This window comes from Diabrotica virgifera, chromosome 9, assembly GCF_917563875.1.
Source record: "Diabrotica virgifera virgifera chromosome 9, PGI_DIABVI_V3a".
In the NCBI taxonomy this organism is placed as follows: Eukaryota; Metazoa; Arthropoda; class Insecta; order Coleoptera; family Chrysomelidae; genus Diabrotica; species Diabrotica virgifera.
Window position 1 is genome coordinate 156253493 of NC_065451.1, and position 20516 is coordinate 156274008.

A 20516-nucleotide genomic window follows, 5' to 3' on the forward strand; every position below is an offset into this window, starting at 1 on the left:
ATTTCTACAGTTATCCCGTCTTTTCCTGGTGATTTATTATTCTTCATCTCCTTGAGTGCTCTTTGAATTGACATTTTTTATTTTTATTTGTAATTGCTTAAGGATTTCTTGTGTTGGTTTCTGTTTTGTATTGTAGAGGTTTTTATAATATTCTTGTGTTATTTGTATAATTTCTTCTATATTATTGGTCTCTGTGCCTTCTTTGTTCTTTATACTATTAATCTGTATGCTTCCAAGCTGTGGTTTTAAGCACTTCATATTTTTATTTTGTTCAATGGTTTTTTCTATTTTTTCTTCCTGTACTCTCCTTTGACTTTCCTTGATGTTCCTTCTGATAGCTTTGTTTACCTCTTTGTAATCTACTGTGTTTCTCTTATCTTGTTCTATTAATGTTTTTCTTTTGCTCATGAGGTTTTTTGTTTCCTGGGATATATAGTTTTCCTTTTTTATTCTTGTTTGTGCTACCTCTTTTCCCGCCTTTGCTAATGTATCGGTTAATAGCTGATTTATTTCATCGATATTTTTGTTTTCCAAATCTCTAGTGGCCGGTATACTTTCCCTTATTTTTTGTTTATATTCCTCTTTTGCTTTCTTAAGTTTTCCCATATCTAGTTTCGATCTATTTTCCATTTTCTTTTTTGTTTTGAATTGGCTATATTAATGCTGAGTTTGGCTCTGACAAGTCTATGATCACTACCGGTTGAGAAACGATTCAGCACTGTAACATCTTTGATGATGGCTTTTTCTGTTGTAAGGATGTAATCTATTTCGTTTTTAGTATTGCCGTTGGGACTTATCCATGTCCATTTTCTTTGCGGTTTTTTGTTAAAAAACGAGTTCATAGCAAAAAGTTGTCTTTCCTCCAAGTAGTTCATTAATGTATGTCCTCTATTATTTCTTTCGCCGTATCCATATTGTCCTATTGTGTGTTCGTCTTCGTCTATTCTTACCCCTAATTTGGCATTGAAGTCTCCAATTATTAGCGTCAATTTAGTTTTCTTTTCTTCCACAGCGAGTGTTATTTCTTCGTAGAAGTTTTCAATATCTTCATCTTTATATGTGCTTGTTGGTGCGTATAGCTGTATAATTTTCAACGACGTTCTTTTTAATTTAAGCATAATGTAGGCTACTCTGTCTGATATACCCTTGGTGGATTGTATGTATCTAACGATTCTCTTGTTTATTATAAAACCAACTCCGTTGTTGGTGTTATCTTCATTACCTTTGTAGTAAAGCATGTTTCCCGAGTTTAATTTCCCGAGTTTAGTTTCCCGAGTTCATTTACAGTATTCGTTACATTGATTACTATGATTACTTTTGTTACTTTTGTATTTGAGTACCGGCAATCATATCGAAAATCGTATTTCTCAGTAGGTAGGTATTTTGTATAAAGTAATCATTTACAGTATTCATTACTTTGATTACTATTATTACTTTTGTTACTTTTGTATTTGAGTACCGGTAATCATATCTAGAATCGTATTTCTCAGTAGGTAGCTATTTTGTATAGGTATTCCGATATAACAACGACCTTCACCGATCTGTTAAGGGATAAAAATGATTTGACTACTATGTTTACTTTTGTTACTTTTGTATTTGAGTACCGGTAATCATATCGAGAATCGTATTTCTCAGTAGGTAGGTATTCCGATATAACAGCGACCTTCACCAATCTGTCTAAGGGATAAAAACGATTTGATTACTATGATTACTTTTGTTACTTTTGCTTTTGAGTACCGGTAATCATATCGAGAATCGTATTTCTCAGTAGGTAGGTACATATTTTGCATTGGTATTCCGATATACATAATAACGACCTTCGCGAAGTACGAAGTAATCAGAGTAATCAAAGTAATCAAAATAGATAAAATAGTCGTTACTCGCTCTGTTACGATCGGCACAGTATAAAGAGGGACAGTAGAACCACTCTCCGAAAAATTGGAAGTAAAATCTGTAGTCGCGCATGGCGACGGCGCAATGTTCTTAGTCGCTTTTACCCCACTCTCGCATTGCAAGTCGCATAGAAACGTACGGATTTTAACAGGGAAAACCCGCATCTACCACTGGTGAATTACCAATTGCATACTGCCGGTCAAAAGCGCCTTGAGATCAAAGCGCCGACAGACGAGTGGTTTTACTGTGGAACCTTTATATACTGTGCGATCGGTACGAAGTAATCAGAGTAATCAATGTAATCAAAGTAGATACAATAGTGGTCACTCGCTCTAATACGATTGGTATGAAGTAAGGAAGTAATCAGAGTAATCAAAGTATATACAATAGTCGTTACTCGTTCTGATACGATTGGTACGAAGTAACTAAGTAATCAGAGTAATCAAAGTAACGATTTGCCTCTCTGTATAGTAATCGTTACTTTAGGTATTCGTAAGTAACGAGTACTTTGTAACGAATAGTTACTTTGTCAACATCACTAGTAACTAATATTCTGCGTACCTACTCGAATTCAGTCGCCCCCATGACTGAAATAGTATAGGTTTTGTAAATTCACGTCCGGCGACGAATTGTCGCCTTACCAGATATCTGGTCAAGATCAGAGTCTACGTCCTGAAATATCCTCGTCAGGAGTTAAGGGTTAAATAAAGTTTAAGTTAAATATTCTATTTCCATTAATATTTTGTTAATTTATAATACACCCTTAAAATTAAACATATACACACCCACTAATCAATCACCCTGTACACAGATATGTTTGTGAAGTTAGAGAATGATGCTTTTGCTAGTCTAAAAAATTTGTTTCCAATTTCCAATTTCCAATTTCCAATTTCCAATTGATGTCACTGAAATTATCGCTTCCAGTAACATGTGTAGAAACAGGGGCAAAATCTTATTTATTACGTTTTTTCAGGGTCAGACGAAGATTGCGTTCACGGCGAAAATCGATACAGTGGATATTCCGGCGAAGGAGACACGAGGTAGGAATTAAATTTTTTCTCTAGCAGTTACGCAATAAGATTTCAGTAATAAGACTTTAAATTGAACGAATATAAAAGTATAAATCACTCTCCATATTTCAGACTTTCAGAGAATGTTTGTTATTGTTTCGCTTATAAAATAGTTCAGAGAAATAAGGTTTTTGTCGGGACACTTGAGCAGCCAGGTTGCAAATGGGTTTTTTGGGTATTATATACCTAATACATTATAAATATGGGCCATTCTACGAACATACGCCTGTTTTGGATTACTTTGACAACGAATATTTTACTGTGCAACATAAGAAGTACGAAAGTAAATGGCGCTAATAATTATTCCAATAAACAACAATGTAATTTGCAATTTACTTTCGTTCTTCTTATTTTGCACAGTAAAATATTCGTTGAAGAAGTAATCCAAAACAGGCATATGTTCGTAGAATAGGGTATACGCTCTGAGCTTCGCTGGTGTCGCTCCTAGCGGTTACTAATTCAACTTTTACCGGTAATTTTTAAATTTATTATTTAATTGTTATCGCTTAATATTTACAATGCAAAAAAGTAATTAAATTGTAATCGATTTTTTTAAGATTTTTCTAATCATTTTGACGTTCTATTGATAAAATATCAATTTCTTTCTTCGGATACTTTGACAATAATCGTGTAGATGGCGCTAAGAGTATAATAGATTATTTATAATTAGATATTACGGAACATTAAAAAACTTAAAAAGTGTCATAAATGGCAGTTTATTCGTTTAAATCGCTACAGTAGTCCGTTCTTTAACGGTAAAATATTGCAAAACCTCTAAATTTTAAAGAACCGCTTGGATTGACATGAAATTTAGCATACACATAGCTAACAAGTCAAAAAAAAAGTGATATTGTGCCGATATGTGCTTTTGCCCTGGGGGTGATTTTCATCCCCTTTTGGGGGTGAAAGAATATTCGTCCAAATAAAGTCAGGAAATCGATAAACTGGCTAATTTTAAGTAACTTTTGTTCTATAGAGTTTTTTCACTAAGTCAATACTTTTCGAGTTATTTAGCAGTGAATATGTTCATTTTTTCAACAAAATAACCACGCTTTTAGACGGTTTTTCGCAAATAACTCAAATAGTAAGTATTTTGTCGAAAAAACATTCCTAACAAAAATATAGCCTGTAAAAAAATTAAAAAAATGGTGTATACATCACGTCTCTACACCTAGTAGAAGCAGAGTTACAACTAATGAAAAATAGGTTCATATTCGTCAAATTAAAAATGGAATACTTTAACGTGAAATAACCAAAAATGAAGCACATTTCGGGGAAGAAAACTCATTACAACTTATTTAAAGGGTTTAAAAAAAGCTTCATTTTTGTTTTATAAAAAAAATTCTAGCATCAAAATTAAACAAGTTACGCTCAAAATAATGTTAGTCCCTTTTGGTTTTGGTAAAAAAATCGAGAAAATCACCCCCTAATTAGTATCTTAAATGAGCTTAATCGTTACGACTTCACAAGTTTCTTGACTCGTGTATATATTGTTTATATGATCTGTAAGTTTCATCGGTTCAAAGTCCTCATTATTGAAAGGACTGTAGTTAAAAGGGGTTGAACGAGTCACTGATCACGAATGTATGCAAATTTAGAAACACCAAATCTCAATCAATTTTTGTCTAACAGAAAAACAAAAAAATACATGATATTCAGAAAAACAAATCTGACTTTTTTTGTTTTTCGGGATTGTTGGTATCTCTAACAATTTTTAAGTTATTTTGAAAAAACATATTTTTCAAAATTTAAATTTTTAAAAATTTTATTTTGAAACCAAATTTTTTCAAAAATAAACACTTTAAATCGATGAAACTTACAGATCATATAAATACAACATAAGTAAAATAATTTGTGGAGCGGTAACGATTAATTTCATTTAAGTTGCTAATTAAGGGGTGGTTTTCCCGATTTTTTTTTTGCAAAAACAAAAGGGGACCAACTTTATTTTGAGCGTAACTTGCCTAAATTTAATGCTAGGAACTTTTTATAAAAACAAAAATAAAGCTTTTTTTAAACACTTTAAAAAAAGTTATAATGGGTTTTTCCCAAAAAGTGCTTAATTTTTTGGATATTTTACGTCGAATTATTCTATTTGAAATTTGGTGAATATGAATCTATTTTTCATTGACTATAACTCTGGTTCTACGAGATCCAGAGACCTAACGCGTACACCATTTTTTTTTACTTTTTTATAGGCTATATTTTTGCTAATAACGTTTTTTTCGGCAAAATACTTACTTTTTGAGTTATTTGCGAAAAAACGTCTAAAAATGTGGTTATTTTGTTGAAAAATGAACATATTCACTCGCAAATAACTGGAAAAGTGTTGACTTGGCGAAAAAGCTCTATAGAACAAAAGTTACTTAAAATTAGTCAGTTTACCCATTTCCGGACTTATTTTGCACATATATTTTTTCACTCCCAAGAGGGGGTGAAAGTCACCCCCAGGGCAAAAGCACACATCGGCACAATATCACTTTTTTTCTTTGCCATGTAAGCTATACGTATGCCAAATTTCATGTAAATCCAAGCGGTTCTTTAAAATTTAGAGCAAAAACCGTGAAAGAATGGACTGCAGGTAAAAATAGGAGAATTAGATATCTTATTTAGAGTTTTCTTATTTTAGCAGATGAGCAAAGGTTCAAAGTGGCAGTTTTCGAATTTTGGTTCGATCATTTGTTGCTTCGCTAATTGCAAAATAAAACTAAAATTTCGAAAATAAAAAATTTGCTATAACTTTTGCGAAAATTACCTTAAGATTTTCATATTGAACGAAAAGTTGTGACAACTAGTACGTATCATGCACAAAAAGTTTCAAGATGATTCGTCAATTAATTTAAATTTTATTCAATTTGTTTATCCCAAAGAGCTTTTTTTGCAATGTTATTGTTCAGAAAATAATAATGATACATCAATTAAGTGGAAACCACATAAAAGAAGAACTTTTGTATTTTCAAAACATTTAAAAAAATTAATAACAAGTCATTTTTACCATTCCAAAAACATTTTACTAAAGTAGAGTCATTTTTGGCTTAAAAACAATTTGAATAGCTTTGTTAATATTGACTGTACAGCAAATCTACTTTGGGATTTAAAAAGTTGGTATTTTTACACGACTTTTCAAAAAAAAACTTTTTGCCTAGGTTAATTGCTGGAATCGGTCGTAATCTATTTTTCATATCCCTGGGTGGTAAGAGGGGTTCCCCCTAACATTTTGTAATGTTAGGTGGGGATATGTGTACATAACGTACTCTACAAGACTACTAGTACATACAAATTAAAAAAATTATGATCAAAATTCATCAACAAGCTCCGGAGATACTAATCCCAGTATATGTGTAAATAATCAATTTCATTTTTTGAGTGCATGGACCTTAATAATTCCCCTCCACCGACCACGAATCGATTTCGTTAGGACGTCGTTTTTAAAGCTTTATTAAGCAGTTTGTTGAAGTTCAAAGTTTACTCAAAATTTTACACATAATCTACATACCTTGATCTTCAAAGTGGCGCTAGTTAGGTTGCTTAATTGTTATAAACAAAGTAGCTGTGAATTGAATAAAAAAAGTGGCTAACTTTGACTGTAATTAACCTAGGCGAAAAGTTTATTTTTGAAAATCCGTGTAAAAAGACCAGATTTTCAAATCCCAAAGTAGTTTTAGTCTAGAGTTAATATTGACGAAGTTATTCAAATTGTTTATAAGCCAAAATGACTCTACTTTAGTAAAATGTTTTCGGAATGATAAAAATGACTTTTTAATGATTTTTTTATATACTTTAAAAATGTAACTATTCTTCTTTCACGGGGTTTCCACAGAATTGCTATGTCATTATTATTTTCTGAACAATAACGTTGCAAATAAAGCTCTTTGGAATAAACAAATTTAATAAAATTTAAACTAATTGACGAATCGTCCCAACATTTTTTGTGCATGATGTGGACTGTTTGACTCAACTTTTCGTGTAATGTGAAAGTCTTAAGGTCATTTTCCCAAAACTTATAGCAATTATTTTATTTTCGAAATCTTAGTTTTACTTTGAAATTTCTGAAGCAACATATGATCAGACCAAAATTCAAAAACAGCCATTTTAAACTTTTGCTCATCTAATAAAAGATTTATACTATAAATAAGATATTTAATTACCCTATAGTCTAAGAGCTAGTGAACCCTCCGACTAATGTGTCGTCCTGTAAGGCTAGACATTTTTCTAGTGATAATTCATAGCACACCAAGGCTAAAAACCATGACCTGGCAGGCCTCAGTGGTGCACGTGTATCTACCAGGTGAATCGAAAGTGCAAATTTAGGGGGTAAAATAAACTTTCTCCTGTAAGGTTTAAATTTAAGTATGTGTTTGAGTAAGTCATTCAGAAGAAATGTGTACAATGACAGGCGATTCTGAAGAGCATAAGACCTTGCCAGGCGAGGGGAAGGGGTTTTTCCAAAAATTATTCTTTTTGCATCGAACAAATTTTTTTTAGGTTTTTTGAATCATTCCAAACAGAAAACGTCTTTAGTGATTTTTCTCTTAAGTTAATAGTTTTTGTTATATAGGCGATTGAAAATTTTGAAAATTGCGATATCGTCCATTTTTAACCCTAAATCGGACATTTATCTAAACATTTCAATGTTGCCACGATACGTAGATATTTTTTAAACATTGATTGATGAAATCCCGAAGAGTTTTTTGCAATAAAATATCGAAAACCTCTTTGTTTTTTTTTAATTGTTAATCAAGCAGGTGCGACACTGTAGTATAAGTGAGGACGTTTGAGTTTGCATAAATTCATTATCTCGAGAATGGGCAAATTTCAAGATAAATCCTCAGACAGGTCGATTTTTATTTTTAAATTAGGACTTTTCGGCATATATATATAATACTAGTGACGTCATCCATCTGAGCGTGATGACGTAATCGATGATTTTTTTAAATGAGAGTAGGGGTTGTGTGACAGCTCATTTGAAAGGTTATTGAATTTTCTATTCACTAATATAAACATTAACATAATTATTTATACAGGGTGTACAAAATTTTTTTTTTATTAAATTAACTTTGATTAAATTTGACAAATAGAAGAAATTTTTTTTTGTACACCCTGTATAAATAATTATTTTAATGTTTATATTTATGAATAGAGAATTAAATAACCTTTCGAACCTTTCGCGAACTAAACATCGGATCGAAAAACTAAAATATACGTGTTCAATCATTTTCAAAAATCTATCCAATGACATCAAACGCCAACCCCCACTACACCCCCTGGGGGTGGGGTGAGGGGTAACTTTAAAATCTTAAATAGAAACCCCCAGTTTTTCTTGTAGATTTTAATTCGTTACGTAAAAGTAAGCAACTTTTATTCAAGACATTTTTTCGATCTGTGGATAGATGGCGCTATAATTGGGAAAAACGATTTATCCTGATACCATACGTAAATTATAGAAACGGTCTAGTATCTCACGAAATGCACTTCTAAATGAGAAACTAAAAAACATGTTTTTAATTTTTTTCGAAATCCTTTCGAGTAACACCAAAAGTGACCCTCCAACCCACCCCCTGGAGGTGGGGTGGGGGTAACTTTAAAATCTTAAAGAGCAACCCCCACTTTTTATTACAGATTCGGATCCGTCATGAAAAATTAAGCAACATTTAGTCGAAACATTTTTTAGAATTGTTAATAGATGGCGCTTTAATTGGAAACATACGATTTATTAGCGCCATCTATCAAAAATTTAAAAAAATGTTTCGAATAAATGTTGCTTAATTTTTTATGACAAATCCGAATCTGCAATAAAAAGGGGGGGTTGCTATTTAAGATTTTAAAGTTACCCCCACCCCACCTCCTGGGGGTGGGTTGGAGGGTCATGTTTGGTGTTATTCGATAGGTTTTCGAAAAAGATTAAAAATCTGTTTTTTGGTTTCTCATTTGGAAGTGTATTTCGTGAGATATTAGACCGTTTCTATAATTTACCTATGGTATCAGGATAAATGGTTTTTCCCAATTATAGCGCCATCTATCCACAGTTCGAAAAAATGTCTTGAATAAAAGTTGCCTACTTTTACGTAACGAATCCAAATTTGTAAGAAAAACTGGGGGTTTCCATTTGAGATTTTAAAGTTACCCCCAACCTCACCTCCAGGGGGTGTAGTGGGGATTGGTGTTTGGTGTCATTGGATAGATTTTTAAAAGTGATTGAACAAGTATTTTTCAGTTTTTCGTTCCGATGTTTAGTTCGCGAAATATTCGACCGTTCCGCTACTTTTGGGACACCCTATATATGCCAAAAAGTCCTAATTCAAAAATAAAAATCGACCTGTCTGAGGATTTTTCTTGAAATTTGCCCGTTCTCGAGATCATGAATTTATGCAAACTCAAACGTCCTCACTTATACTACAGTGTCGCACACGCTTGATTAGCAATTAAAAAAACAAAGGGGTTTTCGATATTTTATTGCAAAAAACTCTTCGGGATTTCATCAACCAATGTTTAAAGAATATCTACGTACCTTGGAAACATTGAAATTTTTAGATAAATGTCCGATTTAGGGTTAAAAATGGCCGATTTCTCAATTTTCAAAATTTTCAATCGCTCATATAACAAAAACTATTAACTTAAGAGAAAAATCACTAAAGACGTTTTCTGTTTGAAATGATTCAAAAAACCTAAAAAAAATTTGTACGATGCAAAAAGAATAATTTTAGGAAAAACCCCTAATTATCCCCTCGCCTGGCAAGGTCTTATGCTCTTCAGAATCGCCTGTCATTTTACACATTTCTTCTAAATGACTTACTCAAACACATAGTTAAATTTAAACCTTACACGAGAAAGTTTATTTTACCTCCTAAATTTGCACTTTTCGATTCACCTGGTAGATACACGTGCACCGCTGAGGCCTACCAGGTCATGGTTTTTAGCCTTGGTGTGCTATGAATTATCACTAGAAAAATGTTTAGCCTTACAGGACGACCGTTAGTCGGAGGGTTCACTAGCTCTTAGACTACTATTTTTACCTGTGGCGATTTAAACGAAAAAACTGCCATTTTTGACACTCATTTGTTGATAACTAAAATTCTCGTCCGAACTGTGACGGGCATTTTTGTATTTATAATGTATTAGGTATATAGAACCCAAAAAACCCATTTGCAACCTGGCTGCTCAAGTGTTCCAAACATGATATATTTTTATCTTATTTTCCTGGCGTAAAAGTGAAAATTTAGATTCGTCTGTATAAAATGGAATCTACGATTCCATTTAATTCCGATTCCGATTAATCTACGAAAGCGCAAAAATTACTAAGGATTGGCTTAAATCCTCATTTGTTGTACTACCAAAAAAGCACAGAGCCACAAAATGCAGGGACTGTCGCACCATCAGCCTAATGACTAATGTATTGAAAATTTTTTTCAGAATAATTAATTATTCATCAAAGAACGTACCTACACAGGGTGATTGATTAGTAGGGTAAAGCTCAATAGCTCCGCTATAGTAATCGATAGCAATAAAAGTTAATAACAAAAATTTTAGCCACCTTTGAGATTCACATTACAAAATTAGTTAGAATGTTACAGGGTGTTCGATAACACAGTCGCAGACCAAAGTTATGTTTTTTTTTAAGGAACACCCTATGTTTTATTTTAAACTCGAAATCCTGTTAACTTCTCCATCACAAAAATATAAAGGTTTGTTATATTATACAGGGTATTTACAAAGTTATAACCAATTTTATATGAAAATCGTAACAAGTTGAACTCCCTGTATAAATAAAAATAAGTAAAACAACAATGGTTTATTAATGCCATATTTTTTAACGTATTGTCAAAATTTTCAAGAATGGTCGAAATTGCTAATTTTCTTTATATCAAATACAGGGTGAGTCAAAACGCAAGTACATTATTTTCTCAGTAATTTTAAAAGGAACATCCTGTATTTTATATCACTATTGAAAACTACCATTACCGTAATTTAATTTTTAGATAACATTCCCTATGTCTAAATTTATTAGTTTTCGAGATATTTTCATTTTTCAATGGACCAGTAGCGTGGCCACCCAAATCACCAGAATTTAATAAACTCGACTGATTTTTTTGGGGTTACGTTAATAATGAAGTTTATAAAACACCTCCAACAACAAGGGATGAGATGAAAAATAGAATACAAAGTGTATTTCGATGTGGTAATTTACAAATGCTCCGTAGAGTAAGTAGCTCATTCAATGATCGTTTTTAGGCGTACATAAATGTGTTAGGAGATAATTTTGAACACCTTATGTAATTAAATATTAAAAATATTTTATTAAAAGTAGCTCCTAATTTTTTCAAACATGTTTTTTTGCAAAATGTATTACTGATAAATTATGTTTCTTTCTTTATTTGTTACATTGTTAAATTTACATACAAAAGTAGTGTTTAATTGTCTTCACAAAATATTGTATTTTGTGTTTGTGTGTTTTTTTGTAAAATTTATTACAAATTTTCTTTGTTTATTTGTTGCATTTACATAAAAAGATAGTTTTTAATTGTTTCAAAAATGTTGCATGAAGTGGTTGTGTTTTTGTTTGTAAAATGTATTACTAATATATTATTTTTATTTCTTTATTCTCTACAGTGTTGCATTGATTACCGTATTGATAATCGGTAATCTTCAATTGTCAATTCAGTCATGGCTTACTTAAAATTTAGATAAATTTAAACACCTAAAATAATTTGCTCTGAAAAATTAAAATATCTCGAAAACTAATAAATTTGGGCATAGGGAATGTTATATAAAAATTAAAGTACGTTAATGTTACTTTTTAATAGTGATATAAAATACAGGGTGTTCTATTTAACATTACTGAGAAAATAATCTACTTGCGTTTTGACTCACCCTGTATTTGATATAAAGGAAATTAGCAATATCAATTATTCTTAAAAATTTTGATAATCAATAAAAAAATATGGCATTGATAAACCATTGCTTATTTTTATTTATACAGGGAGTTGAACTTGTTACGATTTTCATACAAAATTGGTTATAACTTTGTAAATACCCTGTATAACATTACAAACCTTTATATTTTTGTGATGGAGAAGTTAACAGGATTTCGAATATAAAATAAAATATAGGGTGTACCTTTTAAAAAAACATAAGTTAGGTCTGCCACTGTGTTATCGGACACCCTGTAACATTCTAACTAATTTTGTGATGTGAAGCTCAAAGGTGGCTAAAATTTTTGTTATTAACTTTTATTGCTATCTATTACTATAGCGGAGCTATTGAGCTTTCCCCTACTAATCAATCACCCTGTAGAAACATTGAGGACCGAATCTCAAGTAGGTACTCAATTTGGTTTTCGCTGTGACCTAGGAACGCGTGATGTACTATATGCAACCCAACTTTTAATTCAAAGGTGCAGATATATAAATCATGACGTTTTCATGTGCGCTATTGATTTTGAAAAGGCTTTTGATAAATTTCGCCATGAAAAAATGCTGAATATTCTCAAGACATCCTGTTTGGACGGTAGGGACATTAGAATCATCGCAAATTTGTATTGGGGCCAGGCTGCATGTGTTAGAGTTAAGAATCAGTGTTCTGAAGAAGTAAAAGACAAGCATGGAGTTCGACAAGGTTGTATATTGCCACCAAGGTTGTTTAGTCTTTACCCTGAAACAATCTTAAATGAAGTGTTGAAAAACGCCATCATTAATGGCGTGCTTATGAACAATATCAGATAATTAGATGACATCTTGTTAGTGACAGGATCAATTGAACATCTTCAAGTGTTACTGAACCGAATGATGGCGATCGACGTGATATATGAAATTAAACTCAACGCAAGAAGAACAAAGTTTATAGTTATTCGTAAACAGGCAGCCGTAAATAATAATAACTATAACGTAAAATTGGTAATGACTCAATTGAACGCATAAGTTACCTTGTATATCTGGGTACTTATATTAATGAAAGCTGGAACCCTAGTACAGAAATAAAAAGTAGAATTGCCAAAGCTAGAACAAATTTTATGTTAACAAAATCCTGTGCAGCTATGATCACAATTTGAAACTTGGCATAGCAATGGTTCGATGTTATAATATATTCCCAGTACTACTTACGGGGTTGAAGCATGGACCCTGACAGAACCGATTTTAAAATCTTAGAAGTGTTTGAGATGTGAGTCTACTGCCGTATTCTGAAGATCAGTTGGGTAGAAAGAGTCACAAACGAAAGAGTTATGCAACATTTGAATAAAAGTTGTGAAGTAGTGAACACGGTTAAAAGGCGTAAATTGAAATACTTTGGTCATATATGGCGTCACTCAGAAAAATATGACATACTTCACCTTGTCATGCAAGGTAAAATAATGGGAAAAAGAAGTGTGGGCCGCCGTAAAATTTCTTGGCTTAAAAACCTACGCCAATGGTTTGGGAAAACTAGTACTAAACTATTTCGTGCGGCTCTAAATAATACAGTGATTGTTAATATGCTGGGCAGCATGAGAGCCAGCGATCGACAAGCGGTCTCGGCACCTTAAGAAGTAAAAAATTGGGAGATGATTTGAAATTTTTCGTTTTAATATTTTATTAGATTTCAATATATTATCTAATGAAAATTTTAATAACTTAAGTAGAAACTTATCTTTAAATTAAAATTTAATTCTTCATGGTGATTGTTTATGCGTAACAGGAAATGATTAATAAATGTAAATTAGTATATGCGATTTATAATTTTTTTAAAGCACATACTAGGCTGTTTAATAAGTTTTGCGCATCGATAAAGAAAACACAATTTAAAAGTTTGAGATACTTTATTATTTAGTATTAGTCTAAGAGCTGGGAGCGGATTTTGTGCGTGATAAGTAATATGGAAAAACTATATGGGGATATGTTGAACTAGTTGTGTACATTACTTTCCCCAACGGCCGGAAACCAGAGTGAGGGACGAGGGTATTTATAAGGGGTCAAATTCGGGGTTTTTATTATTTATTTTGTGACGCTCATGATCAAGTGCACCAAAATTTGGGAATAAGTAGGTCATGACGTAACTAGGTAAAATCCCTAAAGCCGGAAACCAGAGTGGGGACGAGGGTAGTTATAAGGGGTAAAATCGCGGTTTTTATTATTTTTTTTGTGACACTCATGATGGAGCTAGTGCATCAAAATTTGGGAGTTAGTAGATCATGACATTACTAAGTAAGCTCTCCAGGGGCGGAACGCTGGGTGGGTGACAAATGTTGTGCTGCGTCACAAAAAAAATAATACAAACTGCGATTTTGACCCCTTACTACCCTCATCCCGAACTCTGGTTTCCGTCCCTGGAGATTTTGCTTAGTTACGTCATGATCTACTTACTCCCAAATTTTGGTTCACTATCTCGATCACGAACGTCACAAAAAATCCCTTAAAAATTTTACAGTCCCCCTACTCTACTCCTTTTTCGGCCACGCAGCGTTCCACCCCTGGAGATTTTAATTGGTTACGTCAAGACCTACTTATTCCAAAATTTTGGTGCACTATCTTGATCATGAGCGTCACAAAAAAATAATAAAAACCGCGACTTTGACCCCTTATTACAACCCTCGTCTCCCACTTTGGTTTCCCGCTCTAGGGATTTTACTTAGCTATGTCATGGACTACTCATTCCCAAATTTTGGATCACGAACGTCGCAAAAACCCCTTATACTTTTTATATTCACCCCTACCCCCACTCCTTTGTCGGCCACGCGGCGTTCCACCCCTAAAGATTTTAATTAGTTACGTCATGACCTACTTATTCCCAAATTTTGGTGCACTATCTTGATCATGAGCATCACAAAAAAAATAATAAAAACCGCGATTTTGACCCCATATTACTACCCTCGTCCCCCACTCTGGTTTCCCGCTCTGGGGATTTTACTTAGCTATGTCATGGTCTACTCATTCCCAAATTTTGTTTCACTATCTCAATCACGAACGTCGCAAAAAACCTATTATATTTTTTATAGTCACCCCTACCCCCACCCCTTTGTCGGCCATGCAGCGTTCCGCCCTTAGAGATTTTACTTAGTTGCGTCATGACCTACTTATTTCCAAATTTTGGTGCACTATCTCGATCATGAGCGTCACAAAAAAAAATAATAAAAACCGCGAATTTGGCCCATTATAACTACCCTCGTCCTCCACTCTGGTTTCCCGCTCTGTGGATTTTACTTAGCTATGTCATGGTCTACTCATTCCCAAATTTTAGTGCACTATCTCAATCACGACCGTCGCAAAAACCCCTTATATTTTTTATATTCACCCCTATCCCCACCCTCTTGTCGGCCACGCAGCGTTCCGCCCATGGAGATTTTACTTAGTTACGTCATGACCTACTTATTCCCAAATTTTGGTGCACTATCTCGGTCATGAGCGTCACAAAAAGAAATAAAAACCCCTGCTTTGACTCCTTATAACTACTCTCGTCTTTCACTCTGGTTTCCGGCTCTGGGGATTTTACTTAGCTATGTCATGGTCTACTCATTCCCAAATTTTGGTGCACTATCTTAATCACGAACGTCGCAAGAAACCCATTATATTTTGTATATTCACCCCTGCCACACCCCTTTGTCCGCCACGCAGCGTTCCACCCCTGGAGATTTTACTTAGTTACGTCATGACCTACTTATTCCCAAATTTTGGTGCACTATCTTGATCATGAGCGTCACAAAAAAAATAAAAAAACCGCAAATTTGACCCATTATAACTACTCTCGTCCCCGCTCTGGTTTCCGGCGGTTGGGGAAAGTCATGTACACAACTAATTTAACATATCCCCGTATAGTTTTTCCATCTCTCCAACTATATGGTCTCCTTGAACATCAATACACCTGTTCCAACGAGATATCAATTTATTAATTCCATCCCTAAAGGGAGAATCTGGAAGAGCGGTATGAAAGAGCGGCAAAATACGCTCCCACAGCTGGTATGACCTCATGATGTGATAAAAAACGCTTTCCACGGATGAATTGTTTTAGATATTAAAACAGATAGAAGTCACTAGGGACCAAATCTGGTGAAGACGTTGGATACTCCAACAATTCGCTCTTCTTCTATTCGTGAATTTTAGCCATTGCCCAAATGCTCATATGAGACGGTGCATTGTCTTGATGAAATTTTTTTTCTGCAAACCGGGTCTTTTTGCCGAATATTTTCTTCAGCTGATCTAAAATGTTACAATAATTTAGAATTTATTGTATTACCAGTTTAGAATTATGGAAGTTGGACAAATGCCAGACGACTGATGGAGAAGCAGTATACTGGTACCTGTTTTCAAAAACAAGGGAGCTTTGCAACAATGTACAAACTACAGGGCTATAAAACTGCTTAGCCACACCATGACACTATGGGAAAGAGTAATTGACAGACGGATACGTGAAGAGACCGAAATATCCGAGAATCAATTTGGCTTTATGCAGGGCAGATCAACAACAGATGCAATTTTCATTCTAAGGCAGTTGATGGAATAATACAGGAGTAAAGAAACAAACGCTCATTCATTGATCTTGAGAAAGCATATGATATAGTTCCTCGAGAGATTCTGTGGTGGGAATATGTAAAGATTGTGAGGGATATGTATGAGGGAGTGACGACTAGTGTTAGGACAGGTGTGGGAGAGACTGATAAATTTCATGTGAAAGTAGAATTGCACCATGGCTCTTAGTCCAGGAACTGAAGCTTTTCACCTCGCAATTTTTACAGAATGGATAGATTTGCTTGAAAATTTGAGAACAAGTAGTGGATAGTGCAAGGATTAAAATCTATATGATGCCGAAAGGCGCTTTTACCATGGGTGTGGTTGCCACCCCATCCCGGGGGTGGAAATTTTTTATTATAATTTGACCGCAAAAGATAATAAAAACATTCATTCTAAGCAAAAAATGTTCTATACATTTTTTTGATAAAATGAATAGTTTTCGATTTATTCGCTCTCGAAAGTGTTAGTTTTATATCGAAAAAATAAGTGTTTTTAAATAATATACTAATTTACGATTCACTCAATTTTTGCCGTAGAAAAAATTTTCTCAATCCAATTTCTTGGGAATTATATAACCTACAATTTCATATTTCAACATTTTTTCGTATCTGTGATGCTAATCTTTCTATTCTGAAGAAATCGACATTTTTACCAAACTACAAAAATTCGTCATTCGCTTTTAACTCCAGTTTTTTAAAAACTAATCTTTCTAAGCCAGTCAAACTTCTAATACATAATTCTATTAATAATACATAAATAAAGAAGAATGAATAAGACCAATGACTAACAACATCGTTAACTTACATTATTATGCTTCCAATTGGATTTCTCCTTTTTTTTTCAAAAATATATATTGATTTTTTAACCGTAACTTTTCTATTTTTTATCTTAGAAAGTTTGGCAAAATAGAATTTTGTAGATATTTATAAGTTATATAAGCCTATTAATATTAATTCTTTTTAAAATCCTCAGTCGCAAAAAGAGGTGACTTTGAAAGGGTTGGTAAAGGTGGTTTTTGGATGTTATTACAAGTTTTAATTATCAATAGCTCACTCAATTTTTACTGTAGTAAAAATTTTTGCAAACCAGTTTTTTGAGAATTAGATACGCTACAATTTCGTATTTAAAAATTTTTTCGTTTCTCTGATGCTAATCTTTCTATTCTGAAGAAAAAGCCATTTTTTTTCAAACTACAAAAAATCGTTATTCGCTTCTAACTCCATTTTTTTAAAAACTAATCATTCTAAGCCAGTCAAACTTGTAGAACCTATTAAAAATATAAAAATAAAGAAGACCAAATAAGGTTAATGAATAATTTTAATTAGGGTGGTGATTAGGAGGTTGCTTCGGATCACTTTTTCGCTGAAAAAAGTAGGGACTAACATTCTTTTCAATATACGTCACTTAATTTTTGAGCTAAAGACTTTGTTTTTATTTCTGTTGATAGATATTTTAAAATGCTTTAAATTAGTTTAAACAAGTTATTCTCGAAAAATGAATAGTTTTCCCGTCTTTTGACTTTGAAACTACAGTATTTAGCATTTGAAGAAGAAGAGCTTACATTTAATAATGTATACCTTGATTACTATTGGTCTTAAAAAAAACTAAAGGAAACTTTTTTGTTTATTGTTTCAAAAGGTACATTTTTGTTAAGTAAAGTTGTTTTGATAAAACGAAAACTTTTGGAGTTATTAGCCGAAAACTTATTAACAACATTGATTTTTTCGATATAAAACTAACACTTTCGATAGCGAATAAATCGAAAACTATTAATTTTATCAAAAAAATATATAGAACGTTTTTTGCTTAGAATTAATGTTTTTACTAACTCTTGAGGTCAAAATATAATAAAAAATTTCCACCCCCGAGATGGGGTGACAACCCACCCCATGGTAAAAGCGCCTTTCAGCATCATATAGATTTTGATCCTTGGACTATTCACTACTTATTCTCAAATTTTTAAGCAAATCGATCCGTTCTGTAAAAATTGCGAGGTTTTGTCCTATTTTAAGCTTCATTACTTGGACTATCTGTGCTTAGTCCGTATTTATTCTCATTAGTTTTGGACCAGATAACAGCAAAACTACAGGGTAACATTCCATAGTGCTTAATGTATGCTGAGGATGTCGTGTTAGTAGGAAATAGTAAAAGAGACTTAGAACAAAAACTGGAACAAAGGATGCAAGCTCTGGAGGAAAAAGGTTTAAAACTCAGTAGGACAAAAACAGAGTATATGGAATGTTCATTTAAAGATGGAGTTACTACAAACAAAATGGTATCTTTAAATGGTGAACTGATTGTAAAAAGCAATAGTTTTAAGTACCTAGATCGGTATTACAGAGTAACGGGGAAATAGATGGAGATGCATGCAGTAGAATGCACTTTCGTTTGAAAATAGCACACTTTACCAATTTCCAATGTTCCAGTTTGGTGTTGAAGACACCAATTTACGTGATCAATCTTGTGCTGTCTGGTTAACTCCAGATCCCGTAACTTTCTCCTGCTATATGTATATAGTCCTTGGTCACGACAACACTTTCTTCTTATCGTCTTAACTAAAATACTTACACCTAAAGCGTCTAAAAGCTGCACGTTTCAAATATATAGTGATTCCATATAAGTTTGGTTGAGTATACAGGGTGTCATGAGTAACTGTACATACTCCTACCTCATATAGAGGCTCCTATGGGGAATAACAAATGACCATTAAAAAGTGTCTGCTCCCATTCTTTAATAATATACAGGGCGAGTTTCGCATTTTGACAGAAATTTATATTCGTCATAATTTTTGAACGGTCAGATCGATGTGTCTCTTATTTTGCTCAATCGTTACACTATTACCACCTAATCAACAGATTTATTCAAACTAGAAAAAAATCAGGTCCGGCTATAAAAAATTAGTTCGTTTTGGTCTTAAAAAAAATTTTCACCCTGTATACGCCTTTTGAAAATTCTAATATGCATTTTACAAATTAGACAAATAGGTAATTAAAATGGCTTATTTATTTTTTCCCCACACGATTACTTAATTTTTTATTAAAAAATCAAATTTGTCAAAGTCGCAATTTTATCATAAAAATAAAAAAATTAAACAACGTTTTTCTTAAAATTAAAAGTTTCACAATTTTTTTTCTATAACACGTCTAGATCTAAAACTCCCCATAACACTTGTCTTTGGACTCTATAGTTTAACATAGACGTGATCAAATAGATAAATTTTAAAATTTTTCACTTCATTTTTGCGATTTAACTTTGCAATTCACGAAGCTGCACCTTTCATTTTTTAAATTCATAACTTTTACGAGAAGAAGACCGTAAGTCTACAACAATAATTGTCATAGTCTTCACAATGGTAAGAGATATGTGCTGTAAAAATTTCAGAAAAAATTTTTTAAATGGAACGTTGTAGCGAGTTAAACCGTGATTTCATCTTTTTTTTTTTCATTTTTAGATTAAATTCCGATTTTGACAAATTTGATTTTTTAATAGAAAATTAAGTAATCGTGTGGGGAAAAAATAAATATGCCATTTTAATTGCCTATTTGTCCAATTTGTAAAATTCATATTAGAGTTTTCAAAAAGCGTATACAGGGTGAAATTTTTTCTAAGACCCAAACGAAATAATTTTTTAAATCCGGGCCTGATTTTTTTCTAGTTTGAATAAATCAGTTGATTGGGTGGTAGCATAAATTAAATATTTGTTCAAAAAAAATTAATTTTTGTAATAAAAGTAAATTTTTTTAAATCTATGGTTCACTTTACCAAACTTTTAATTATTATTCATAGTCAAATTTGATTTTTTTTTTTAAATTAAGTAATCATCTGGGGAAAAAATAAATATGCCATTTTAATTGCCTATTTGTCTAATTTGTAAAATTCATATTAGAGTTTTCAAAAAGCTTATACATGGTGAAATTTTTTCTAAGACCCAAACGAACTAATTTTTTAAAGCCGGACCTGATTTTTTTCTAGTTTGAATAAATCAGTTGATTGGGTGGTAACATAAATAAAATATTTGTTAAAAAAAATTAATTTTTGTAATAAAAGTTAATTTTTTTAAATCTATGGTTTACTTTAC

General features: G+C 32.6%; 1 protein-coding gene across 3 annotated transcripts in view; it reads left to right on the plus strand.

The window, feature by feature from the left end:
* LOC126891733 (circadian locomoter output cycles protein kaput) overlaps window positions 1-20516 on the plus strand; it is a 248755-nt gene that overhangs the window by 161302 nt on the left and 66937 nt on the right. For all 3 annotated transcript variants that reach the window (XM_050661008.1, XM_050661009.1, XM_050661011.1), the window contains exon 6: window positions 2867-2933. In XM_050661008.1, the coding sequence (XP_050516965.1) occupies window positions 2867-2933 (67 nt within the window). The remainder of the gene's footprint in view (window positions 1-2866; window positions 2934-20516) is intronic.